The sequence below is a fragment of the Cyprinodon tularosa genome, unplaced genomic scaffold, assembly GCF_016077235.1.
Source record: "Cyprinodon tularosa strain WSP-4 unplaced genomic scaffold, ASM1607723v1 ctg8, whole genome shotgun sequence".
NCBI lineage: Eukaryota > Metazoa > Chordata > Actinopteri > Cyprinodontiformes > Cyprinodontidae > Cyprinodon > Cyprinodon tularosa.
Window position 1 is genome coordinate 3,663,967 of NW_024039562.1, and position 27,576 is coordinate 3,691,542.

Consider the following 27,576-nt stretch of genomic DNA (forward strand, 5'->3'; position numbering starts at 1 on the left):
CTGCCCACAGGATGAAGGGTCAGACGAGGGGTCAGACGAAGAGTCAGACGAAAGATCAGAAGAAGAGAAGATCAGAACAGAAGGTTCTCTTAAGAGAGAAGAAAGTGAACCCATCCCTGCTTTAGATACGTTGGATAAATGGGGTACCAGGGGAGATCCTCCTCTGGCAGCCACAGAGCAGAGAGCTAGCATGAGGGAGCAGGGAAGGTTCGGTAGTGTAGTGCGTAGTTCCACAGAGCAGAGAGCTAGCATGAGGGAGCAAGGAAGGTTCGGTTGTGTAGTGCGTAGTTCCACAGAGCAGAACAGCTTTAGACCGCAGAGGATGCCGGACCTGAGCGGCATGCCAGGTCCTAGTTATAGAGCGACAAGCAGGTCAGACCAAACGCGAAGCACGATCTGCTATGACACACCCTTGCCACAAAGGCAGCTGTACGACCAACCATGGGACACTGATGAGCGACCCCGCACTGAGCCGCGGCCATGGCCTAGCGGCTATGGAGCAACAGGCCCACCAGTGTACCATGAGCGGTCTCACCCGCCTCCAAGGAGGTCAGAGCAGAGCTTTCCACCCTACCGCGACCGTAGCTGGCTAGAGCTCTCAGATGAGGATTCAGATGGTCCAGCCCCAGTCCCAGAACAGGGATTACGGATGCGACAACTCGAATCCCTCGCCCACGACATAGAACGTTTTGACCCCAGCAACACGGAATCCACCATTGAGGACTACCTTAGAGAGGTAGAACGCTGTCTTTTAGACTTACCTCGTCCCTCCGCCCGGGAAAGTTAAAGCTAATATGGAAGACGACCTCAAGGAGCGTGCATGTGTTCATAGAAAGCCTTAGGCCCGCGATCCGAGACACTTATTCCTCTCTTTGTCAAGCACTGAGAGAGGAATACTCTGTACACACTGATCCAGGCTCTGCGATGTTCAGTGCTTTCGGCATACAACAGAAAAGAAATGAGTCGCCGAGAGAGTTTTACCGTCGTTTACGAGCTGCATATTTTCAGGGGCGGAGCGCCCCTGGACAGGAGGAAGACCACACGTTAAGATACCTGTTCCTTCACAATCTCCATGAGAGCATCAAATACGATGTTACTATGTACTGCCGAACCAGAAACCTTACCATGCAGGAAATAAAGAAGTATGCTCAGATGGCATGGGAAACACGTGCTCGGGTCAACAAGGAAACTGACCGGAGCAATAGGGTTTTACAGGTCAGAGCCGAAGCAGGTAAGGACCTAGAACTGGAGGGAAGAGAGATTCCCTCCTCTGACAACAGATTCAGGAACGAATCCAAGGGACGTCAGAAGTTCAACCCACAGGAGAAGAAAGGGAGGATGAGAGAAAGATGGAGTCGAGACGGAAAAGAAGGTAAGGAGTCCAATGCGAGAGTTAAACCAGACAGAGCGAAGTCTGACAGCCACCCTGAAAATAAGGTAAGGCCTAAGAATGCAGACCAGAAAGGACAACAACAGATGATGAGGGAAATGGAAGCCGCCTTACGCAGACTACTTACAGAAACGGTGCAACAGATGACCAACACATCCCAGCCGCCAACAAATCCCACCGATACCCGAAACAAACCAAACCCAAAACCTCCGTCCGCATGACTAGGCGTGGATTCAGACCCATCCAACAAAAGGGTCTACCGAATTGAGTGGGGAGCACACCCCCTCAAACCAGGTGAATCCTCCGAAACCCCATCACACAAAACACCGTTCTTGAAGTTCTTGGGTGAGCTCCATCTCACTAAAAACGCACGTCGCCTTTATTGTTCTGCCATAATAGGGGGATGCGTCACTGCTGATGCTCTTCTGGACACAGGTTCAGAAATTAGTCTAATGTGCGCCATGCTTTTCGAAAAGGTGATGAGAGCCATGAAAACCCTTGGAAAGCCATTCCAGGTGGAGACCTGCAACGTAGGGATCACCAGCTACACCCAGCATGAGTCATGCATCACCAAGCGGGTGTGGTTAGATGTCACTTTCCGAGACATGACTCTAATCCATCCTATCTACATTTGCACATTGGATACAGAACCCTTTCTTGTGGGCCAAGACCTGCTGGACAGGTTGGCCCCACTCATTGACTGCAACCAGGGACACTTATGGGCTCAGGTGGAAAATCCAAAGCCGTTCCCCTCGACAGAGAAACAGCTTGTTCCTACCCATCTGGTAACCTGCTCAAGCGAGTCAGCGAAACACCAAACACAACCACTTCCTCCTGCAGAACCACTTTTTGGGGCTCGAGCCTCAAGGTCACAGACGCACAACCAAAGCGCATCTTTCCGCAGCCATGAATCCTTCCTCTGCACTCTCACACCTTCCGATAATGAAGGCTTCAACCTCACACTGACTGAGGGCATTCACTTGGAAGGCGTCTTCCAACCGAATGCGGTCTTAGCCCTATGGTTGGAAAAGTCAGCCATAAGCAGAAAACTGTACCTTTCTTTATGCCAGGCGAAGCCTGACCTGGTTGAAGTAAGACGTTGCCACCACCTACTTTCAGACGATCGGCCTCGCCGACTCATGAAGGCTACTGGGGTATGTATGCTTAGGGTAAACATCGGACCCAAACACATATTGCACCCTTTTAGCATCGTGGAACATCCACTCACTCCGATTCTGATCGGCGCCGACCTCTTGGTCCGACTAGGGGTACAACTGGACACATGCAACCAAGTGTTGTGGGCCCGGGCCCGAACACCACCATGTTCTTTCCTTGGAAAACCCGAGGTCATGAGGTCAGGGCAGACCATTCCCCAAGCCTGCCAGGTGACATGCGAAACAGATATGCTGATACCAGCATATACCACTGGTGTCCCAGTCCGGCTAGTCATCCTCAAAGGTCAAGAAATGGAAAACCCCTTGGTCCATTTCCAACCTCTGCCTCACTTCCACGAACTGAATCTGGTTGTCCGGGGAAATCCCTTGCTTGAGTTGAACAATCGTTCAACCTACCTCTTGGTTGAAAACCCAACCGCGGTCCCAATCCCACTAAAAACCGCTAAACCCCTCGGGGTGCTAATCGATAGTTCGTTCCATGACTTCGAGTTGAGCATTCCCGTCATTGGAGAACTGCCGTCATCCCTGATCACCACACAGGATTTCACAGACAGTGCCTCCACCTTCCCCTCGAAAATGATAACTGTCAGAAGGGATGAGGCGCTGCCTGTCAAATCCCTGTTTGGCGCCACCCTTGAAGCCGAAGGGAACTTGGTAGTGTACTCGCTAGAAGCCCGTTCCACAAAAGACAGCCAAACCGAACCTGAAGGGCAGAACCAGAAACCCGAGCCGTACCCAGGGTTCGAAGACGAAGTAAACCAACAGTTAGAGAAGGCCGACGCTTTATCCACTGAAGCTGAAAAAGCGGCACTCAGGGATCTTTTCTACGAGTTCCAGACCATCTTATCTAGAGACTCTAATGACTGCGGGGTTACAGATTTGCATACGGTTCGTATTCCCACAAAACCAAACGCGCCCCCAACCTTCGTGCGTCAGTATAAGATTCCTCTGGCCGCTTATGATTCGATCCAAGAGATCCTCAATAAGCTGCTAGAGAAAAACATCATTCGGGAATGCAACTCCACCTACAACTCCCCCATTTGGCCGGTGTTAAAACCGACAGGAAAATGGCGTCTCACCATCGATTACCGTGCTTTAAACAAGCAGGTACCGCTTTCGCGCTGGCCCATGATCCACTTAGACCAAGAACTGGCAAAAGTTAAAGACGCCTGCTTCTTCTCAACCGTAGACGTGGCTAATGGCTTTTGGACAATGAAGGTGGACCCGGCTGACCAGTATAAATTGGCGTTTTCCTTTGGGAACCGCCAATATACTTGGAACAGGTGTCCTTTCGGATACTCCAACTCACCAGCCGAGTTCAACATCTTCCTTCATAAGGCGATGTCCGATGCTACAGAACGAGGAAACCTCATTTATGTCGATGACATCCTAATGAGGAGCAGAACCTTCAAAGAACATCTTGAGGAAATCCGACACGTTCTAGGCCAGCTAGCGGCTGCAGGAGCCAAGTTAGCGTTAAGCAAGGGTCAGTGGTGCAGGAAAAAGGTGGACTACGTAGGGCTCACGGTCGGACCAAACGGCATTGAACCTCAAAGCCGACAGAATCAGGCCCACCCAGGGACGCCAATATGTTGTGCAAAAATAATGTCCTGCAGACAATGAATAGATGGTTAACTAGAACTGGAGTTATAGTTAATTATTATCCTATTCAACATCGAAGGCCAAAATCAATTTAGTGTTCTTAGGTGGATAATTATAGCCCTTGGCTGATAACTTAACCGGGGCCACTAGACTGGTGGATACCTGGATTTTTACAGCCGGTCCCGGAACCCTCCAGTTGTGGATCAACAACCGGTAAGTAGATAACTCAGGGCTATAATTATCCACCTAAGAACACTAAATTGATTTTGGCCTTCGATGTTGAATAGGATAATAATTAACTATAACTCCAGTTCTAGTTAACCATCTATTCATTGTCTGCAGGACATTATTTTTGCACAACAAAGTATATACAGTAAAACATAGTGAAACAACACAACCTTATAACAATACTGAAAAAAAAGTTTGAATCAAATTGATTAAACATATAGCATTCCTGTATAATTAGCCTTTTTTTTAAAAGTTATAGTTTTTAGAGCAATTTTTCCTTTGATTTTGTCATCTTTTTCATCACCAAATGAAGTTGAAAGTTACCTCAGTGGCAGTTTTTATATAGGCCACATTGGCAGTTACCCAGGGCAGCATTCAGAGGGTGGGCTCACAAATACCAAATTACAAAGTATAACTTAAATATGTTTTTGTTTGTCTGTTTTGCTTTATATCTTATATGTAAGTTGGTAGTCCTGGCTTACTGCTAGGAACTAGGATGTAAGCAGTGACATGTTTTCTGCAGGAATGCACTTTTTTTATCCTTATCTCAGGAGACTTCTTATATTTCAGTCGTAAAGAGGGAGCAGCAGATGGAGTGGCTCAACCAGGCTTTCATTTACATATAACCAAACTTTTTTTGAAAAAAAAAAAAAACTTTTTAAAAACCAGTTTTAGCTTCTGTTTTGCTCAAGTTTTTAAAAAGTAAAAGAAAGGCCTGATTTTGTTCTTATAAATGGATTCAGACAGAATAATCTAGTTTAAAAAGCTATTGACTTATTCAGTTGTTCCTCCTGATTACTTGATTAAAATTGCTGTAAAAATGAAAGCAATGCTCGGATGGTTTAATTCTCAGTTACTGTCTGAATTAATAAAAAAGAAAAAAACAAAGAAATTATTTAACATAGCCTTTTTAACCATAATGCTATGACCACCAACAACTTTCCTAGAACCTGAATCCTGACATTTTCTCCTCTATGTTGATGATGCGCCATCATGGCGGCTCATTGTGTTTAACTTCAGAAATATAATGACAAACCTTCACTTAATGCTTCTGCACTGGTGTTGTTGTTTTTGACAGTACAGCCTTATTGTTCACCACCTTCAGATAAGCTTTTTAAAATTACCATTAAACCGTTCCAGCATGGCAGTTTTTTTATTTGGTTTGGGGTTTGTGGTTTGGTGTGGGATGGAGAAACAACTGCAGCAAAATGTGTCTCTTTTAAAGTGACATTTTTGCTTGTCAGATGGGTTTTGAAGGGGATTCTGGTTGTATTTTGATCTGTCATATATCCTGTTAACGTGACTATTGTGGCACTATCATTCATGCAAACATAGGCCTCTTCAGATTTGTACAAAGAATTAAGAGGTTAACAATAATTGACCAGATTGCAATAACCTAAATTACAGTTCTTCAAATATTTCTTTCTAACTGTAAAATATGTAAATAAATTCCTAAACAAAGTACATTTATGTATTTTCAAGTCCACAATGTAGTTAAGCCCAATGCTTGCATGACTTTTTACCTGGATAAATACCTAAAGGAATCACAAATCAGGATAAAAAGAAGTTCTGATCATTTAAGATTGACTTCCTCAGATTCCTTTTAACATCCAGCATTTGTAGTTAGTTTCTTTTAACCTCACCTCTGTCTGATGTCAAAGTCTTACAAGGATTGTTCAGATTTTTTTTGAAGGGTTCTATGAAGTTGTATTTGTTATGTTTCTGCTAAGTGTTAGTCAGGGGAACACTGTGCTTTCCATAATTATTCTAATTTATAACAACTAAAAACTGAACCTTTTCCTGTCTGTGGGATACAACAATAGCAGATATAGAAATGAGCTAAACTTTAACAAGAAGCTATAAATTTGTATTTGTTTTTTTTAACTTAAAACATTGTTGCTACTAAGCAAAAAATATTCAACTTTTGTTGTCTTTCATAAATCAAAGTGACAGTTTGCTTTAAAAATAAATACAATAACACAAAACTTAACTTTATCTCTCGGAAGTGAACGTGGCAAATGAGGAAGAAACTTAAGCGTCTTTTTCACTGAAAGTGCCTGGATTTGTTCTATCCAGGTAATAGGAATCTTAGGGAATTCACCATCCTGCTCATAATTCTGAAAGACATTTATTTATATTAATCAGTCAGAAAAAAAGCAATTAGGTGGTGATAAACCAGCAAGTTCTACCCTCTACTTTGAGTGCTGTGTTTAAAAGGCTCTATTTTCTGTTGTTATTTAAACTGATATATATGTATAAATATATCTACTGACCTGATATATCACCAACTTAGAGTTATGCAGTTGATCAGTTCATTCCATTTTTAAGCAATCTAAACCCCTTAGTCATTCAGCATTTTTTATTAACCTTCATCAGGCTGGAGTCATTTCATGATTCATTTACAATAACTATTTAACGCAGAGTCACTGATTTTAAGCTGCTTTTCTTTTGTCATAAAAATAACCCACTAAATCTCATATTATATATCTACAGCACTATTTTTTTTTTCAAAATGTCATTCACTAGAGTCAGTGAGTCGACGATGGGTGGACTCAAAAAAGAAATGGAAAAGGGTGAAATGACCCTGGGTAGGAAAAAAGTTGAGTTTCTGCTTGTTAGCATCACTGAGTCTTTTGGATCAAGGCTGTAAGAATATAGAAAGACAGCAAGGGCAAAAAGAAACTGGCTCTTTGCATTTCATTGTTCTATTGTTTACATCATGTCTGTGTATTCTTTAGGCTTCAATTATGCCTAACTTTATTGCATATAAAATAATACAGAAAAAATTGATTTGAATTGTAATCTTTGCACAACACTTAGCATGCAACAAGTTATGCAAAGTTTAAATTTAAAAAATGTTTTAGAAAAAAAATGTATTTGTCACTTTTGGACTTCCATACTTGAAGACAGCAGACAGTTGTAGTTTTTTTTTTTTTTTTTTTTTTTTTTTTCAATACGTTGTTTCTGCAGGCTCCTTGTTTAACATAAACCATGCTAAAATAGATTAACAATATGCAAACAATAACTATTTGATTTATTTACAAAAAACTATATTATTTTTAAAGAGGGATATACGTATATCCTGATAGACATGAGTCCCTGCTGATCAGGCAGGTTGGTACAGCCAGCAACCTTAGTTGCATGTTAAAACAGACATTGTTTGTCTGACTAAAGAACTTCACAGAAGCTTCTTGTAAAAGTACAAATGCCAAATATCTACAAATGTAACATGTAGCCCACAGATGTAAAGGTTTTCCAAAAAAACTGTGTAAAACCAGCCATTAAGGAGATTAATGGTGGTCTGACCACAGTTAGTTGTAGAATACCTGTTTGCTCCAAGTTTTCTTTACATTGGCAGAAATTCATTATAATATAAAATGTCTGCTATAGGTTAGAAAACTGTAAACCGCTAACAGCTTCACAGGACCTTTACCTCCAGAAAAATCAGAACTATTCATTGAAGCCACTTTAAAGTTTTAGTTTTCTTTTAGAAGTGTCTTTACCTTCCCTGCTTTCTTCATGACAATCTTAATTCTCTAGAACAAGAACAAGACACAACCACGAGCAGCAGTGGGCCTGGAGGCTGAGGAGGAGGAAGAGGAGGCGGCGGAGGAGGCCCACTCTCCGCTGGAGCAGGACAGTCTCATGCCATCTGATGAGGCCAGTGACTCCCTGTCCCGTGGCCACAGGGGAAGCCCATGCCACACTGGGGTAGAGGAAGATGAGGAGGAGGAGGAAGAAGAGGAGGAAGAGGATGGTTACGCCTCGCCCTGTCATAGCCGCTCATATAGGGACAGGTACCCCTCCCACCGAGGGCATCCATGCAGCGACCACAGCACCAATGGGCATGAGTCACAGGACAGGCTGCTCCAGCGTGAAGCTCAGCAAGGTCACAATCAGAGGAACAACCGCCAGCGCAGCCGCCCTTGGCCCCGAGACAACTACTAAGTTGCTAACAAGGTCCCCCCCCATGCCCTCTGACTGATGCACAGCTCCAAACGAATTATTTAATCGTAAAACATTTATTGATCATCTAACTTTATACTTTACAGTTAGTTGTTGTTAATCCTCCAACCACATATTTTATGTAAATTGAGATGAATATTACTCATCTCTTTGGGGTCAAACAATTACAGTTGAATTCAACAGGGCTATCCACCTCTACAACAGAAAGGTTTCAGGCTACCGGCTGAGTGCAGACTCAGACGTTAGCTGCTTTGCCTAAAGTTTCTCTATTGTAGGATGTCGCTTATACAGGCCTTAAAATTCCTAAGACTTTTAACTATCTTTACTATTGCATGTATAATTATTTCAAGACGATTTGCACATTACTGCAGTACAGAAGGTGAATGATCTTTATGGAATAAAATAATGTAGGAATGTCCTGTGTTTGAGCCATTTAGGGTTAATTGTAATGCATTTGATTACAATGTATATACTAAATGGGCACCTGGTTTTGTTTCATTGCTACTTTCTTTGTCTGATTTTGCGGTTATGGGCAGATATTTGTATAAAAAGCACCTCATTATGTCACCATCAATGCGGTACATTCCAGACATCTCTTGTCTTTGCTGTTACACAATCACAGACACCTCTATAAATAAAAAAAAGGGCAAATAGAATGTAAATACAACCAAGGAAGGGTATGTTCAGAGTATTATATGGAACACGTTCTTTGCCAAAATGTTTGTTTACACTAATTCATTCAAATATTTCAAGCACATGCTGCTCAGCTGCAGCTCCACTACAAATCGATGCTTCACCGAATGTACGCTCGCATGCCTTTTGCACCTCCAGCACCACCTGGTTTCTCTGACCCGACCGAATGCAAGGAAATCTGATTGTAGCACGTTAACTGATTGTAGCATCCACTCTTCCCGCACAGATCGCACCCTCTGTGGGAAAAAAAAACAAAAAAACGTGGCGTCATTTATGTGTATACTGCAGTTTTAAAGGCCGGTTTTTGCAAAGGAGGATCCTCAGGTGTCAAGTCCTCAGCTTCACATTACAAACTCGTTGGGCTTTTGAAGGACTCGTAGCACCCTTAGCGCCCTTGTCAGTTCTCTCCTGTGTGGGGCGACAAGAGAGCTGAGAACCTGTGACTTTTTGAGTGAAAAGCGTCAAGAATGTGTTGTTTGCATAATGCTGAGGCATTAATGTGGCGGGGGTGGTTTATTGGATTTTTTGCATGTAAAAACAATGTGCGAACAACATGTCAGCAACATATTTTTGGCCCCATTTGCCTTCCATACTGGTCAGCCTTTTCTGTTATGGAAAGCAAGAAATGCCAAAACATTTTTTTTTTATGTATAGGCTTTACACATGCATGTCGTGTGTTAAAATAATTTTACATTGGGTACAATTTGATAAGTATTGATTATGGAGGACATATCCTGCAATAATTAAATATACATGAAGGAATAAATATGACTCCTAAATATAACCCATTGGCAAAATTATAGCTTTTATTTTCAATTTTTAATATCACTTTTTAAGTATACCTCTAATTTTAATCAGTTTGCTGCAGTTAGTGGCTTAATAATTCAAGTTAAAGGCTATTATTTTGCCAATAGATTATTTATGAGTTTTTTATTTGATGTATTTTTAATCATGGCAGGATTGGTCCTCCATAGCTATGTACCTAACACAAAAAATATATATATATTTTGACAGAAGCACATTTTTTAGGGCTCCTGGCTTTTGACGCAGAAACGGACTGATACAGTGTAAGAAAAGCCAGAAGGGACACAATCACCTGACTTTTTCAGCTTGTCAAGGCTTTACGTCGTCGTGTTTTGGCACATTCCTAACATGTTTTATTCTCATTGTTTTTGTGGGAAATTTCGTGTCATCAACGCACACAGATTGTGTTTACATGGAAACATTTCGACCTTACAGTCACAATTTTTCGCTGTCTTTGCCCTCCTTAATACCACTCTGTTTCCAGTCACCGAGCCAGTTAGACATGACTCTTACGCAGGGTCAGTGTTTACTCGTTTTACGGCTTCCACGTCACCAGTATTTATCCAGTGTTCTGTATATTAAAAATAATTTCTAAAAAATCCGCATGGTTTAAAAAAGAAAAAAATCTATGCAAGTGTTGCATGAACCTCTGGTTGTTTCTTTTTACAGTTAAGTATTTTAGTAATGCATTGGCTCTGACTTTTCTCGTCGTCTCGTAGTGATGATAGTCTTGTCTTTAGGGGCTACTCACTCCTTATTATCAAATTCCTGAAAATTTCTTTCCCTCCCGAAACACCACAGTAAGAGATTCCCCACAGTATTTGCTTGTTGCACTTTTAGGTCACTCCTCAGTAAATAGTCCCAGACCAAGACTATGACAAAATGAGTGAGTTCTGCATGTCAACAATTAGCTACTTGATTATACTTTGGCGAAATATGTTTTTTGAAGCGGACCAATTTAGCAACTAATAAACAGTTGAGGTTTTTCAATTTTGAAGCACAATTTTTACAAGGGTTCTGATTTAATTTTCTCTGTCTTATTCTGTATGCAATATGAAGCGTAACATTGAAAAACTTAAAACGCCTTAGACCATCTGGACTTCCTCTTTTGTGTGAGTAGAAAAAAAAATATTGCACTACTTTGTTTTTTTGGGATGGTTGCTTTGTAATGCAATAACTGCACTAAATATAACCATATATCCACCAGACTACCACAGCGTGCTAGCGTGACCCCAACACGCCTCTTCCCTTCTGTATATTAAAAGAGGCAGAGATGGTGGGAAAAAAAAAGAGAGACCTTTTCTTGCCTGAAGCTGTATAGAATGCTTTCTATTGGAAAACAGATTTACGATGATGAGTGAAATATGAAATAAAATAAATAAACATGACTTTTATGTACTTTTAATGGTTTGAGTTTCCTTTGTTTTATAATACAAATGATAATTGATTGGTAAATTATTCTAACTGGGAAAAGAACATTTCAGATTAGCCTCAGCAAATGCAGCTAAATGCCAAGGCGTAATTCAAATAATAAAAAAAAAATGTTTTATTTTGCCTATTATATGACCTATTAATTAATAGATAGCTCTAAGTGATAAATAACTTACAGAGCAAAAGTAAAAGAAAATGCATTACGTATTGGAAATTGGAGGAGTTTATTATGGTAACAAGAATATATATATACTATATTAATGTAAAATGGGTCCTTATGGTCCTTTCAACTTTACATGGTGGATAGATAAAATGTCTTGATCCAGTCCTGTTTTTTATAATTTACTTTAAACTTATAGGTCAAATAAAAATACCCCTTAAATCTGCCTTATAGGGATAGTTCTCATGCATCACATCTTTGAATGAGGGACAATAGGTGCAGAATCAAGTTATCTTAAAGAAAAAAAATAAACACACACATATATGTGTATATATATATATATATATATATATATACCTATAATTTTTTGTTGCAATATTTTTTACCAAAAATATTTAGACTAGACTTTCTAAATCATTGAAAGATCTGAAATCACTAGAAGGGTTTGTTCATATCTTAGAGGTATCAATGAGAGCAAAATGTGCTGTATGTGCCTTAGAAGTTACCACTGATCAGAACAGGATCAAAATATTGAAAATCAAATAGACGTAGCATTGCTGCTAGGTCTCAGGTTCACATCCCAGGTCTGGAGTTTTTCTGCGTGGAATTAGCTTGTTCTCTACAGGTACTCCATCTTGATCCCACAGATACATAACATGTAACATACGGATTAATCTTTTTATGAATCCAAAACCAGGTGTGTACATTAGCATGTGTCACAAAGAGTAAATAATTTATTTTTGCTAAACTCAATGAGGTAGGCTGTACCTATATGTCCCTTTTAAAAAAAACATCACTTCTGCTTTGGCTGAGGTGTCCTTACCAATTTGCCACATTCAGATGACCTTTAGTTTCCCTGGTCTCCCTAAATGACCCTTAGGTAGGAGTTAGCACGGCTGCTTCTCCAGTGTGTCTGTGCTGCATCTTTGCGCATCCAACCTCTCAGCAAATGACTACTAAAAATGGTCAGCAGGCCCCTCCCAACAACCTTTGGAGGGTAAATAGTTGTAGATATTGATGGATTGATTAGTTTTACATCAAGTATTTTTGAGGCGTTCAGACTTTTTCCTCCAGTTTTTTTATGAACATCTTTGACCAATTATGAACTGGAACATTTCATTGTACACAAGTGACAATATTTTAATATTTTCAAGATACCTGAGAGACAAACACCGATTAATTCTTATGAAGTCACATCATAAAAATTTAATAGTCCAGCATTGAACTCCAAACATCCAAAACACAAGAAATGTACATTTAATCTGTTATTGGTCTTTTACATGTTCAGAGGATCCAGATAATGGTGACAAATGTTCACTAAAACAGCACCTACTTCTATACGCCCTCATCACTGTCAGCTATTAATCATTTGTTATTTATACAGTCCCCCTGGGTCTTCATGAAAATAAACCTAAAAAGTAAAATGTGTCTAGTCATCTCTTCCTTTTCAGATGGTCTGAAACATCACCATAGCAGGGTAGGAATGGAAAAAAAAGAATTTACATGATGACTGGCAGAAACTTGCAGAGTCCTGTGAAAATTTAAAACTAATAAATCAGGCAAAGATGGTCTCTTCACGCCTCTTCTTTGTCAGGATAGTTCCGGGTTTGTGTTGAGCATCTGGGTGGTTTGTTAGCTCTGGAGGGCAGGTGGAGACCGGGCTCTCCAGGATGGCCTGCTTCAGATCATAGAACACTGCAGAGTCCTCTTTGGTGAGGAACGTCATGGCCACACCACTCTTACCCGCACGACCAGTACGACCAATACGATGGATGTAGTCTTTAGGAGAGATACAGAAGACTTGGTTCCTTTTCTATCGTTTTTAAAATGGCTGAATATCTTTGAAAACAGCGAGGCCACTTACCTTCAATGTTCTTAGCCATGTCGTAGTTAAGGACCATAGAGACGTCATGGATATCGATACCTCGACCAGCAACGTCTGTCGCCACCAGGATGTCTTTGGCTCCAGCCTTGAGATTGGAAAGAGCAAACTCTCTCTGCTCCTGGCCTTTGCCACCATGCAGCGTGCACGCATTGTACTAAAGAAAAGCAAGAGGAACGTTTATTTTAGTGTGCATTCATGAAGTCATGTTACACCGTTGTTGTCTTTGAGAATCATTTAATTCCCATTTATTACAGTTACTCACCCCCATCTTCTCCAAGGACTTTGCCAGTACATCACAACCCTTCTTCTGGTTGACAAAGATGATGATTGGAGGCTCGAAGCCGTGCGACAACACCTCCAAAAGCTTCTTCCTGTGCGCCACATGAAAAACAAGAAAACACTCAGCAACACTGAAGTGATTGCAGGATTATACAGGAATGAGTAACTCTAATGTAATGCTCTTTCACTGCTCTTAGAAATAATTTTAATGCTATGATCAAGTGCCCATGACTTTCATATATACACAGCAAAATCCATCGTCATCTTTACCATCAACAGGCTGCTGCCATGTCCCGAATTCCTTGATTTCAAAACACTTTGGTTAAAATTTGTATTTTCCCATTCTCTATCTTTTTCTCCGCCTCAAGCTTCTTTTCCGAACATACGGCATTAAAAATCAACCAGAAGCAGTTCTATGCAAATATATCGCAATATATCTGACAAAATCATTTCTATAAACTGTTTTTTTTCCTTTTTAAATAAAGCATTTTAAATGCCACGATAATCACATTTAATGTATTTTAATGCCAATTCAGTCCTTAATTAAAAAATAATAGTTGAATGACTTTTAATGATTTTTATTGACCCGCGGAAACCCTGGAGTGAGATCTTGGGTTGTGGGATTGGTTTTTCTCTCACCTCTTCTCTCCCTCTGACATGAGCAGGACCTTCTGTTCCACTCTCTCATGGGGTTTTCCTGCAGAGCCAATGTACACCACAGCAGGACGCCTCAAGTAGCTCCTTGCCAGTCTCTCCACAGCCGGCGGCATGGTGGCGGTAAACATGACAGTCTGTAAAAAAATAAAAAATATCAAGAAGACACTCAGAGAATACCTGAGACCAGCAGAGGTGTGGATCAGAAATAGTCACATACTTGTCTGTATTTATGTTTCCCAGACTCAAAGTTCATTAACATTTTCTCAGGGTCCTCTGCTTCTTCAGTGTCCGGTTTCTGATTGGTCACCGGAATGTACTCCAGAATCTTCTGGACGTCGGGCTCAAAGCCCATGTCAATCATACGATCTGCCTCGTCCAGGACTACATATGTGCAGCGGCCCAGGACCAGGTAGCGGTTCTCCAGCACATCTATCAGACGACCGGGGGTAGCTATGACTATCTGATGGAAGAGGAAAAAACACAAACAAACAAATTATAAAAGCAAAATATTTGTGGCACTGGGTAAAAAAATCAAGCTCTCACATCATGTCACATAAAATACCAATTTGTCAGAACACAAACAAATACTTATTGTTGCCCCAGCTATATAAAATAAATGGTTTGTTCCACTTAATGTATATATACTTAAGTCCAAATTTTATTTCAATGCTGAGATTATGTACTCCTGTTTAGGATAATAGATGTTTTTTTGTGGTCAAATGACAGATCTACAACCAAATTTATTTCCTTCAATTCTGACTTCAGTCACTGAACACAAGTTGTCTTTGGTACCATGTTGCATATAAGAAATAATCCTGAGTATTTCACCTCACAGCCCATCCTAAGGCGGAACCCTTGGTCTTCTCTGGAGATTCCTCCAATCACGGCCACTGTTCGGATTCCCAGGGGTTTACCAAACTTGATGGTTTCCTCTTCAATCTGCTGAGCCAACTCACGTGTTGGTGCCAGAATCACCGCATACGGACCCTGATCGGAGTCTTCGATCCTGCAACACACAGAGCAGATGGCTGTTTTTAGACAGGAAGGACTCATAACACAGTGAGAGACGGATTAACAGGGTTACTGAACACTGATGGAAGGTTATCTGTGCTACCTGTCAATTTTTGGCAGAGTAGTAATCCAGACCAGAAGTGGAATGAGGAAAGCAGCAGTTTTACCGCTGCCTGTTTCAGCCACCCCGATGATGTCACGGTTCTGTAAGCCAATAGGAATGGCTTGCCTCTGAATTGGAGTTGGGTCCTGAAGGTTAAATTTAAGCAAAATAAGACATCAGACAGGGTTATAGACATGGAATCTAAATCTCCAAACAGGATTAAGGCAGAGCTGTCCATTATACCTTATAGCCGCATTTGTCGATGACTTCCAGGATGTGTGCAGGGAGTGAGTACTCCTTCCAGTTCCTGATGGGGTTGGGGATCTTCCCTCCCTTGGTGGTGATACTGTAGTCCTCCCTAAAGATTCGCCAGTCTCTGTCTGTCATCTCATCCAGCTTCTTCTGAGACCAGTGCCTGTCGTCCCAGCGCTGCTTAGCCTCCTTCTTACGCACCTTCTTTAATCTTGTCCTGAGTGGAAGACAAGGTTCAAATCCCTCAACGGAAAAAAAGGAAAGTCTTACCATTGACCCTGATGGCTTTTCACATCACCATACTCACTCTTCCTGCTCCTTCTCTTCCAGTGTGCGTCTCTTTTCCATCAGATCGCCGTAGAAACGCGACTGCTCTCTTTTCTGCTGCTTTAAATCTATACCAGCAATGAAGCCCCGCCCATAAAGCTGCACCTGATGTTTCTCTTTGTAGCTGCAGAGAGAAATGTATATCTAATTATCAAACTTGGATAAAGATTTAAAGACCAATTAAGAACAACTTGGTGATAAACTTACATAGGGTTGTAATCAACTGAAGTGTCTTCAGAAGCATCCCACTCAAACACGAACTTCCTGTCGTTGAGGTGACGGGTTCTCCGACGTTTTTTGATTCCTCCCAGATATCGCTCCTGTATTCAAATCAGTTTAGTTGTTCAAAAACACCACTATATACGCCGATTGTCATATTTTTAGTTCAGATTCCATAAAAATAACAATCTCACAAAGTCATTTGAAATAAAACGTTTCATGACAAAAAGTATTTTGGGTAATGATGAGTGAGAATTCAATTGGAAATTCCAAATTACTTTTTTAATTTTTTTTTCCATTAAAGGTATATTTTTACTAGGGGTGGAACGGTTCACAAAATCCACGGTTCGGTTCACGGTTTCGTGGTCACGGTTTTCGGTTCGGTATATGTTGATTGTTACACCAAAATCCCATAAAAATTAATGAAATTAATGACAAAAAAATAAATTAATCAATTGTAATTATTTTTCATGATCCGCGGAAACTCTGGATCATTTGCTGCTTTGAATTTAATCATCTCGCGCATGCCCTCTACGATCTCCAAGGAACTCAGAGCGGAGTGGACGGGAGCCACAGTGGAGGCTGTATGCTTTGCTTTGTGCAGGCGTTCTGGAGCGCAGCGGTGTGGAGCGCTGATGGAGTATATGGGATTTCGGGGTTAGCATGACATGTTGGTCGTGTTGCTGTTAGCATAAACAAAACGTGTTGCACAATGCTTGCACACTGTTGCACTTTTATCCACAACTTTCTTTCCGCCGTCATCGTAGGTCACTCTAAATGCAAAGTGGTCCCATACAGCAGACCTATAAAGTGCTGCTGGCGCGTCTCTCAACTCCTGTTCTTTCCCACTCGCCATACCCATACAATTCTCCACAACAACTGATTTTTTTCTGCTACACCCGGCTACGCTGCTTCGCTTCTTCTTCTTGTTTACTGCTGGTGGTTGGCTTTGGTCGCAGTACTGCCACCTTCTGCTCTGGAGTGTAAACGCTTCGCCTATGAGAAAAAGGAGCAGCGCATGAACCGAACGCAACACACGTGAACCGAACCGAGAAAGTCGAACCAAACAGTTCGGACGGTTTTCATAAACAGTTCCATCCCTGATTTATACCTATATATATTTCCAGGTAGATTGGTAAATAAGTGGTCCTCTTAATTGTCAATCATTCTGGTGATATCTTTACGTAAGGCGGTTCTACATGCTCGCCCTGTTAGCCATCTTTTTCTGCACATGCGCACTTTCAGCCATATAGCTGTGGTGAGCTACGGTTTCAGCTGGTTATAGAAGCTCACCTTTGTCACTTCGGTCCTTTGAAAATGGCAGAGTTTTGTAAGAGAAAAAGGGTCTACGAAGAGTATGAGAAGAAAAGGCCTCAGAAGAGGCAGATATATCCCAGAATGCTTTGCATGGAGAGCAAAGGGATTGCTGTCACAGAGGCCCATTGTCGCTACCAGACAGCAATTAATAGCAAAGATGTTAATAGCAAAGATGGCGCCGTGCGATGGAGGCAAAGTCACGTGACCAACAGGGCAAAAAGCAGTAATCACCTGTCCAAACGGTCAGTTAACCGAGTTTGCTATAAAGCCCACTATATAATCCCCTCTGTATGTAGACACAGGACGTGCACGGGGAGAAATGGGCTCATGCATGCTTTTGCACATCCAGTTCTTTGAAAAAATCCTCCACAATACCTTTAAGATCCAATATTAAGTTTTTATCTAATATATATATATATATATTTTTTTTTTATTTAGGGACCCTTTAGGTTGCTTGAAAATAACCTTGATGGCATGAAGTTCCTTGCTCTTGTCTTTCTCCTCCCTGAGCTTTTGTCGTCCATCATCTTCATCATTTCCATTGTTCTCACGCTCCATTCGCTCCCTGCGCTCTCGTCTCTCCCTTTCTTGGGGATCCTCTGAAAGGAAACAAAACAACAGGTATTAAAAACATCTCCAGACTATTAAAATATTCAAGATAAAACATAAAATACACACCTAGCATTTTTCTCCCAAGGTCCTGAAACATCCTCCTTTTCTTCCTTTCCTCTTCAATCATCCTCTTCTTTTCTTCCACTTGCTGCTCTCTACGCTTTATAGCCTCAGCTTCGCGTTCTGCTCGGGAGAGAAACTTGGGCTAAAAAATAAAATAAAAGAAAAAATATCATGACAATTTTAAGAACACTGAACTTTGAAAAGAAAATGAATATGAAAGAAAATTCTCACTTTTGCTTCGGCTTCCTCCTCTGCCTTTTTCTTGGCCAGAAGCTCTTCCAAAGAGAGTGGCTGGACCTAAAACATGCAGAAAAATGTAAACTGGTGGAACACATTCTCAAAGGATACTATTTCTACTAGAAAAACTATATTCTAAGTTACGGAGGTTAAAATTTCTCCCATAAACCAGTGGTAATTTATGATCCATAAAGATGATAAAGAATAATAAAAGTGCTACAGAATACCTTCTCTTTCTTCTTCTTCTCATCTTCTTCTTCCTCTGTTTTTATATCCTTCTCCTTTTTTATCTTGCTATCCCTTGACTTTGGTGACAGACTTGTAAGGAAACAGCAGCAAAAGAAAGTTATACATACTGTACAGTATACAATAATTATTAAAATCATATGCTCACCGTAAACAATCATATTGAATTAAACCAGATGTGGTAATTTTAGCAGATTTTTGTCAGGGTTGGGAGTTTTCTTTTTAATAACTTTATGTGTTATCTTACATTTTTAAGTAAATATGCTGCTTAAGATATTGCTACCATTTGTTCCTTAAGTATCATGATCACGTTATTGTTTGACATTTTCAGTACCTTGATCTCTTGCTGCGATCTTTGTCACGGCGATGGCTGTCTCTGTCCTTGCGACTCCTCTCTCTGTCTTTGTCTCTGTCCCGCTCCTTGTCTCTCTCCTTGTCTTTCATGCGACGATCCCTTTTTAGTTATAACACAAATTAACAGCCTAACTTAAAAGTGTGGACCGGCACAATCCATTTCACAGGTACACAGAGGTGAAATTGCTTAATTCAATAATCCTGCCAAGTTTGTTTTTTTTTGTTTCTGGTGCGTTTCCGTTTAAGCTACCTTTCTGGAGATTTGGAGCGGTTTCGTTCACGGGAGCGATGCCGTTTGCGAGAAGGTGATCCTCTGCGATCTCGTGAACGGCTGCGCTTCCTCTCGCGCTCTTTGGTCCCTGATGAGTCGCCATCCTTCTTGTCTGTGTCAGCTGCCATCTGCAAATGTTGAAATGCACAACATCATTAGTAGAGATTTTATACATTACACACATCTTAGTTATTGCTTCCAGTGTACCTTTAAAACAGAAATGTTAATAGCCTAGAAAAAGTCACTGATTCAAAACCACTTAAGTTTTCCGTCACACATTTCCAGCAGTATGTTTTTTTTTCTTAGTAAACGTCATAAGTACTCAGGTTGTATTGCAGCAGTGTGCAACAAAATGCATTCAAGTCAGCACTGGCTACCACAAGAAGATAGACAGCAAATGCTTGGAGGAAGAAGGTTGCCCTGCGTGCGTTATGACAACGGCAGATAGAGGAAGCAACACAACTGATGGTGGAGCATCTGCAGGAGCACCAGCTAGAGCTATTGCCTAAATTCAAGTTTCAAGTTTGTCTTGAAATGAACAATCTACCTTTAGCATTACGCATTAGTAAAACAAATACCACCATGTTAGTGAGGCAACTGATTGATGACTGTTCTGGTCACAATTTCTCTCTATCTGATTAGTTTTAAGTGCAGGATTACCAATCTGAATCTCTTCTTGGGTGAAGCTGCAGATTCTGTGTACCTACTTACCTACATACTTATATATCTGCTACCTCTTTTTGCATGTAATGATTTGAATATAGGTGCCAAAAATCATAAGCATTAATAAGCATTTAATGGGAATTGAGAGCCTGCAAGGGAAAGAAATTTCAGCATGATAATAATAAATAAATTAAAGTTAACAATAACTACAGAGTTTATGGCGAAGATCAGCGCACAATTCAGCAAGAATTTCTTTCTATTCCCCTTCCTTTAATTCAGCCTTTGATTATGATTGCATAAAAACGTTAATTTTCTTACTTTTTTGCTTAGTTTTATAGTACAATCAGAATTTCATACTGACTCATATCTACCTGGAAACCTTTCAGCACATAGAAAACCCTTCCTTAGATCACATACAGAAATAAAGGTGGTCAGTAAATCAGGCAATATGTTTGAACAGCATCCAGGCCTGAGCAGTGCTGGAACAATAAACATTGATTAGTATTTATTCTCAAAGCTGTGTTGCTATGAAAGTTATGGCAAATAACATCTAGCGTGTTCTTGATTGCCACTGGCTAACGTCAGCTTAGCAGACCTATTCAGTTAAATATTTAAACGTAATATTAACATTCATATCAAAATTGAAATACAAAAACTATTTGCTACCTCTAAGAAAGTAAAGGCAGGGAAAATGTAAATGTATAAAATGGTTGCACAATAACTAAAGTTCTAAAATCATTAATCTCACATATAGAGAAATGTTTATGCGCGGTTCTGACATTTTTTTAATTGCATTTAATCATTTTCCGTTTTCTTCCTCAATTTATGACCGATAGTAAAAGATTGACCAAGTTTAAAGATGTATCCCTTACTAAAGTCCACACTTTAACAGTTTCGCAGAAAACCTTACAGGAGCGCAGATAAAAATGGAAAAATTGTTACTAAATGACATCGAGTGTGGCATAACCAGCTACCACGATAATATCTTCTAATTTCTACAAGCAGTAAAATATGGGTGTCATGAACTACTTTAATCATAATATCACCATCTACATAAAAACGAGTCGGAATCATAATGGGCAAAATATGTTAGTTTTACGTTTTGCTAAAAGAAAGATAGCCCTCAGAATATAGCTAGCAAAAAGCTAAACGACGATGCAGTTTATTTTTACCCCAAAAACTAAATAACAAGAATACGTTACCTTTAGCAGTGAGTAGGAAGTTAAAACAACTCGATTATCTAAGCCCTTATTTTCTTAAACTGACGTTTTTTTAGTTTGTCAACAAATTGGTAGCGAACTATCAACGATTCAAGGGGAAGCCATGATGCTCGACAGGAGCATAACGAGCAAGGCCTTCTGGGATATGAAGTCCTAGTGGAGGTTTAAAAATCGAAAATTTTATTTTAAAAACTACATTTCCCATTATAGTGCAGAAGTCTGACGAGGACCCTAGTTGTTTAGCACGCGGACTCCTAAATGCCTTACTAAAAAGATCTGGCGCGATATTGAGATCCTTTTAAATCAATCAGGGCCTTTGCAATTATAGTAACCAATTCTTCTTATGTGGAATATTTAGGCTTGCAGTTCTCTGTTATTTAAGTAAGAGTTCAATCTAACAGTTATTTCGTATCATCTAAAATATTATCAGTAAATTCACACTCTTATAAACAATTGCTTGAACTCAAATACAATAAACATCTACTACACACTTTGATTCAATTGTAAATGGCTGGAACATGTAAAAAAAAAGATTAAACTCATAGTCTGCAATGTTACTGAGGAGATATGATAGAAGCACACAACATTTTTTGTTTGAAAACTGTTAATATTTATTGGATTGATCACTGCTATAAGAGGGACATATAATGTCTATGGTTCTGACAATCATCTAAAATGGCATAAGCACTATATATTGTAGTGGCCTCTATAGTGAATAGGGCAGTTGACAGTTATTCCATGAGTAAAATGATAATAAAAGCAGCTTATTAAAATGATTAAAATAGTAACTCATCTCAGTTAGACAGGGTTTATGAATTAGCCTACTGCAAATTCCACATCTGTTCATAATTATACTAACAGTTCCCAATATTGTATGTTTTTTTTACATTTGACGGTGTTTTTGCTAGTGGGACAAGAGAATGACGCCATCCTCTTGTTTCCGTGGTAAATTAAACGCAACTTGTCATTTTGGCCAGCAGGTGGCGACAAAAACTTACAAGTTTACACACCTTTCTTTCTTTCTTTCTTTCTTTCTTTCTTTCTTTCTTTCTTTCTTTCTTTCTTTCTTTCTTTCTTTAATATAGAGTGTTCCACATACCCCTACATTTACTGAAAGTAGCCTGTATGTATGTGAAGAGCCTGGGGAAAGAAACTCTCTGTGGGAGTTTTGTTTTTGTATATTGCTTACTGGAACCCAATCAGAAGGTACAAAATCTAAACAGTTTGTGTGCAGAATGTGTGGGGGTATTAAAGGATGTTGGCCGCCTGTTTTCTTAGGTGGAGTAAAGGTCAGCCTTGATTATTCTTTCTTTAAATACTTTTTTTTTTTTTTTTTTTTTTTGCAGTTTGGACCATATTTATGTATGAGCCAAATTGAGAAGTAAAAGATGCACCACGTAAACTGAAATAGGGCAGTGTAAAAGATGACCAGCAGCTCCTGTGGAAGATTCTGGTTCTCTGGTTTCTCCAGTGAGTACAGGCTCTGCATGGCCTTCTATCAAACAGTGCTATCACAGGTCCCATGCTAGAGTGGGTTCATTATAATCTGAGGTTTTCCACAACAGACAGAGCAATTTTACCGATGTTGAGAGGAGACAAGGTTTGGGGACACTTTCATCTTCACAATGTTTAGCAGATAGTTCTAGGTGGTTCTTTACCAGAGAACCAACAGCAGAACTTATGTACACTCATTGTCGTGGATCAGAGACAGCTGAGTTTCACAGACATTCACCTAATGCTTTAAAAAAATATTTAGACCAGTAGCCATGATGATGGGATTTAGCTGTCTGCTCAGTAATAGGCCACAATACAAACACCCTCCTTTCCGGATTCAAATTCAACAAGGGATGTCTCAAAAGAGTAGTTTTTTGTTGTTGTTTGTTTCTGGTACTATAAAGCAGTGTCTTCTGTTTTTGGAGGGATTTTTCTGACTTCACCATCAAATTTAGGAATGTTTGTATCAAAGTGAGGACATTTTGCTGGTCCTGACTTCCTTTTTTGCTAACAGGTTTAGGACTAAGGTGTGAATTGGGTTTAGGTTAAGGTTTGGTTAGGTATACATTAGTAATGGTTAAATTCTGGGTTATTGTAAAGGTTAGGGCATAGAAAGGGTTAAAAATGACTGAAAATAAATGAAGGTCGACACATGGTCCTCACTACATATAGCAAGATGCGAACGTGTGTGTGTGTGCATATACAAGCTACTGCGTGTAGATGAAAGACTTGTTAGATGCTGCCTTGCATGAGTCCGGATTGGCTCATTTACTGATTCATATTCTGGACGTTCCTCTCCTTCCATCGTCAGATCAAAGGAGATTTAGGGAGCCCCTCTGAAGGTGAACTGATTCAGTGGAGCGGGATCTAGATTTATGTTGAAAATCAACTAGCACATAAAAATTGCTGGAGTTGAAAAACAATGCACAAGTAAGAAGGTAGAATTTACAGCTTATTCTTAGTCCCATGTACTGTATCTCTCCTAATTTTAAAAGACAAGTGCAGTGGTGCAAATAATATCTATATTTCATTACTTTGTGACTCTTAATCTGAGTAGACACATGTAATGGTATAACAATATCTCTGTGGCATAGTAAACACATGCAACAGAAAGAGCAATATATTTGTTTTCCTCTTAGTTGTTCTTTAGGGCAAGGAATATTTGCCTGGCTGCAAAACTAAATTTGGTCCAAGCTTCAGCTTTTAGAAAGATGCTGGAAGTTTAAGCTCCAAACTAAATGTAGTCATTTTTTCGTTGTAAACTTCCAAAGCTGTGGCATTTGATCAGATAGAACAAAGCCATGCTAAATGTTTCCATCCATCCATCCATCCATCCATCCATACATACATAATTCATCCATTATTCCATCCATCCATCCATCCATAATCCATCCATCCATCTATCCATCCATCCATAATCCATCCATCTATCCATCCATAATCCATCCATCCATCCATCCATCCATCCATAATCCATCCATCCATCCATCCATCCATCTATCCATCCATAATCCATCCATCCATCCATCCATCCATCCATCCATCCATCCATCCATCTATCCATCCATAATCCATCCATCCATCCATAATCCATCAATCTATCCATCCATCCATCCATCCATCCATCCATCCATCCATCCATCCATCCATCCATAATCCATCAATCTATCCATCCATTCATCCATAATCCATCAATCTATCCATCCATTCATCCATAATCCATCAATCTATCCATCCATTCATCCATAATCCATCAATCTATCCATCCATCCATCCATCCATCCATAATCCATCAATCTATCCATCCATCCATCCATAATCCATCAATCTATCCATCCATTCATCCATAATCCATCCATCCACAATCCATCCATCCATCCATCCATCCATCCATCCATCCATCCATCCATCCATAATCCATCAATCTATCCATCCATCCATCCATAATCCATCAATCTATCCATCCATCTATCCATAATCCATCAATCTATCCATCCATTCATCCATAATCCATCAATCTATCCATCCATCCATCCATCCATCCATAATCCATCAATCTATCCATCCATCTATCCATAATCCATCAATCTATCCATCCATTCATCCATAATCCATCAATCTATCCATCCATCCATCCATCCATCCATCCATCCATCCATCCATCCATAATCCATCAATCTATCCATCCATCCATCCATCCATCCATAATCCATCAATCTATCCATCCATCCATCCATAATCCATCAATCTATCCATCCATTCATCCATAATCCATCCATCCACAATCCATCCATCCATCCATCCATCCATCCATCCATCCATCCATAATCCATCAATCTATCCATCCATCCATCCATCCATAATCCATCAATCTATCCATCCATCTATCCATAATCCATCAATCTATCCATCCATTCATCCATAATCCATCAATCTATCCATCCATCCATCCATCCATCCATCCATCCATCCATCCATCCATCCATCCATCCATCCATCCATCCATCCATCCATAATCCATCAATCTATCCATCCATCTATCCATAATCCATCAATCTATCCATCCATTCATCCATAATCCATCTATCCATCCATAATCCATCCATCCATCCATCCATCCACAATCCATCTATCCATTCATCCATAATCCATCCTTCATCCATCCTTCTATCATGTATCCTTCTATTCATCCATCGTCCCATTCCTCCATCTATCCATCCTTCTTTCCATCTACCTATCCATGTATCCATCCACCCATCCCTTCATCCTTCTCTCCAGTCATCTGTCTTCTACCCGTCCGTCCGTCCATCCATTCATCCATCCATCTCGTTCTAGAGAGGAAGCTCTCCTTCAGACCTCATTCGGCTCACAGAGAGAAGAAGAGCAGGAACGGAACACACATTTGTTTTGAATGCCATGTTTTCATCCACCGTAAATAAGAATCATCATTATCTGAAATAAAGTGTTGAAAATGTCTATGTATATGATGTTCCTCTGAATATCATGATGTTCCTCTGAACAAGGGATAACTTGAATAGACACACATTGATGAGATTATTGGATTTCTTATACTGACAAGTGGTTTCAGTTATGTTTTTATTTGTACAGTTAGTTTTTGAAGATTGCTTTACTATTATTTTTTTTTATTTCTGTGTATTTTAAGGATTATTTCTGCCAGATGTCAAAGACATATTTCATTGAAAGAGTGATGTACCATAAAGTTTTCATTAATATCTTCATCTAATGAACTACACTGTAAGCAATTGCTGTAAATTTACAGCAAATTTTCAACACTAAAATACTGTTTTCATGTTTAACAGTTCAGTACTGTAATAAGCAATGCATTGTGGGCTTCTTAACTTGGAGCAACAGGACAGAGGCCGTAAACGGTATGCGGCTGTTTTAAATAACGGGATACTACAGTATTTTCTGAAAAATTTCCAGAAGACTGCAGAACACACAACGTGCTACCATCTGTCTTCATCACAACGATTCCAGCCTTGCATCTAAAAAAATGTAACGGTACGTAAATCAAAATCTTTTTTTCTTTGCCTCTGTGTTTTCTATTTTATTTATATTGCCAAGAATGTTTGATATAGGCTAACGCTCAGGAGTTTGTCTAGCTAGGCTATATGTAAGCTATCAGTGATGCTTAGATTTGAATAGGGTAGTCAATATTCTACTATATTCTACTCTACTTCTCTACTATTTTGTTGTTGTTGTTAAATCTTGGTTAACTATAATATATAGTAGCCGGACGACAGCTTACACACACGCATGCACACCCCCACACACACACACGCACACACACAGGGTATTGGACCTCATTAGAATCCCATTTGCTGTCACTTTACTCCACTCTGATGTTAGACTATTTTGACGATTTTAGGCGCTTCATTGGTATAAATCCAGAGAGAAGGACAAAGGCCAAAAGGGGGAAGGTTGTCTCCAAGAAGAAAAGTGTGATCGTCCAGAAGAAGTCTTCCACAGTCAACACACACGTCTACATGCTCCTGAAGAAACTCCTTGACTTTGAATGGGACTTCACATAGATCAGTGAGTACTCCTTAATCTTGCTGTCTGTCCATGTGTTGTTTTGACAATCTGGCATTGCCACATTAAGCCACAACAATTTATTAGTTTTATAAGCATTAGCTTGGAGAGTATATTGTACATTCCTGATTGTATAATATTTGTTTGTTATTGTTTGACAGTGGCTCCACTAGAATAATACTGCAGAGGAACAGTGGCTAACAAACTGAACATCTCTCCTGGATCCACAAGATTTGAATCAGGGTGGTTCACACCCACCCAGATTCCCGGGAATACTACTACTACTACCTCACAGGACTACTTTAAGAAGTAAAGTACAGTTTCTTCCCTAAATGTTCTCTTTTATCCATATTACTGTAATGATGTATAAATCCACATGTTCTAACTGTACTGTAATAGTTTTGAAATGGCCTTGATGCACTTTTTCAAAATGTTCTTACGTTTGTTTTCCACATGTTGTCAATTCTGCATACAATATTCTGCATTTTCACAGACATCAGAAAATACATTGCAGATTACATAATATACATGTTTTAAGTGGAGTTTAGAGGAAAATTGTAATCTATCTCACAGGACTATTTTAAGAGGAAAAACACTGGTTTGCTGAATGTTTTTACTCATAATCAAAAAGGTCTTAATGTTCCTACTTTGAAGTAGTCTTAATAATGTTTAAACTCTTATTTCCTCTGTATTTGTTGTGTTGGTGTGTAAAAGACAATGTTAAATAATATTGACATTGGCTCAAAGTCAGCTAGTCACCTGTCTCTGTTTGCTACTCGAAATATCTTCTCCGCATCACCCAACACGGTTTATTTTCTGGGGGGGTTTTTAAATTTTTTGAAAGTAATAATATTCAATATTATA

General features: G+C 39.8%; 2 protein-coding genes across 4 annotated transcripts in view; one reads left to right on the forward strand and one right to left on the reverse strand.

The window, feature by feature from the left end:
* LOC119774128 (voltage-dependent L-type calcium channel subunit beta-4-like) overlaps nucleotides 1-11,263 on the forward strand; it is a 47,600-nt gene extending 36,337 nt beyond the window's left edge. For 2 of the 3 annotated variants that reach the window (XM_038271492.1, XM_038271493.1), the window contains one exon: nucleotides 7,936-11,263. In XM_038271492.1, the coding sequence (XP_038127420.1) occupies nucleotides 7,936-8,343 (408 nt within the window). In that variant the 3' untranslated portion in view covers nucleotides 8,344-11,263. The remainder of the gene's footprint in view (nucleotides 1-7,935) is intronic. The other variant, XM_038271494.1, reaches the window with a different exon arrangement.
* Nucleotides 11,264-12,632: 1,369 nt separating this feature from the next.
* ddx23 (DEAD (Asp-Glu-Ala-Asp) box polypeptide 23) lies at nucleotides 12,633-21,306 on the reverse strand. The gene is made up of 17 exons (XM_038271480.1): nucleotides 21,148-21,306; nucleotides 19,262-19,410; nucleotides 18,992-19,111; nucleotides 18,639-18,729; nucleotides 18,406-18,471; nucleotides 18,178-18,316; nucleotides 17,965-18,098; nucleotides 16,171-16,283; nucleotides 15,944-16,087; nucleotides 15,628-15,853; nucleotides 15,385-15,530; nucleotides 15,099-15,276; nucleotides 14,488-14,730; nucleotides 14,253-14,404; nucleotides 13,597-13,705; nucleotides 13,314-13,488; nucleotides 12,633-13,228 (listed from the first exon to the last, which is right to left on the reverse strand). The coding sequence occupies exons 2-17, from the start codon at nucleotides 19,408-19,410 to the stop codon at nucleotides 13,005-13,007; spliced, it is 2,409 nt and encodes an 802-aa protein (XP_038127408.1). The 5' UTR covers nucleotides 21,148-21,306; the 3' UTR covers nucleotides 12,633-13,004.
* Nucleotides 21,307-27,576: the final 6,270 nt, after the last annotated feature.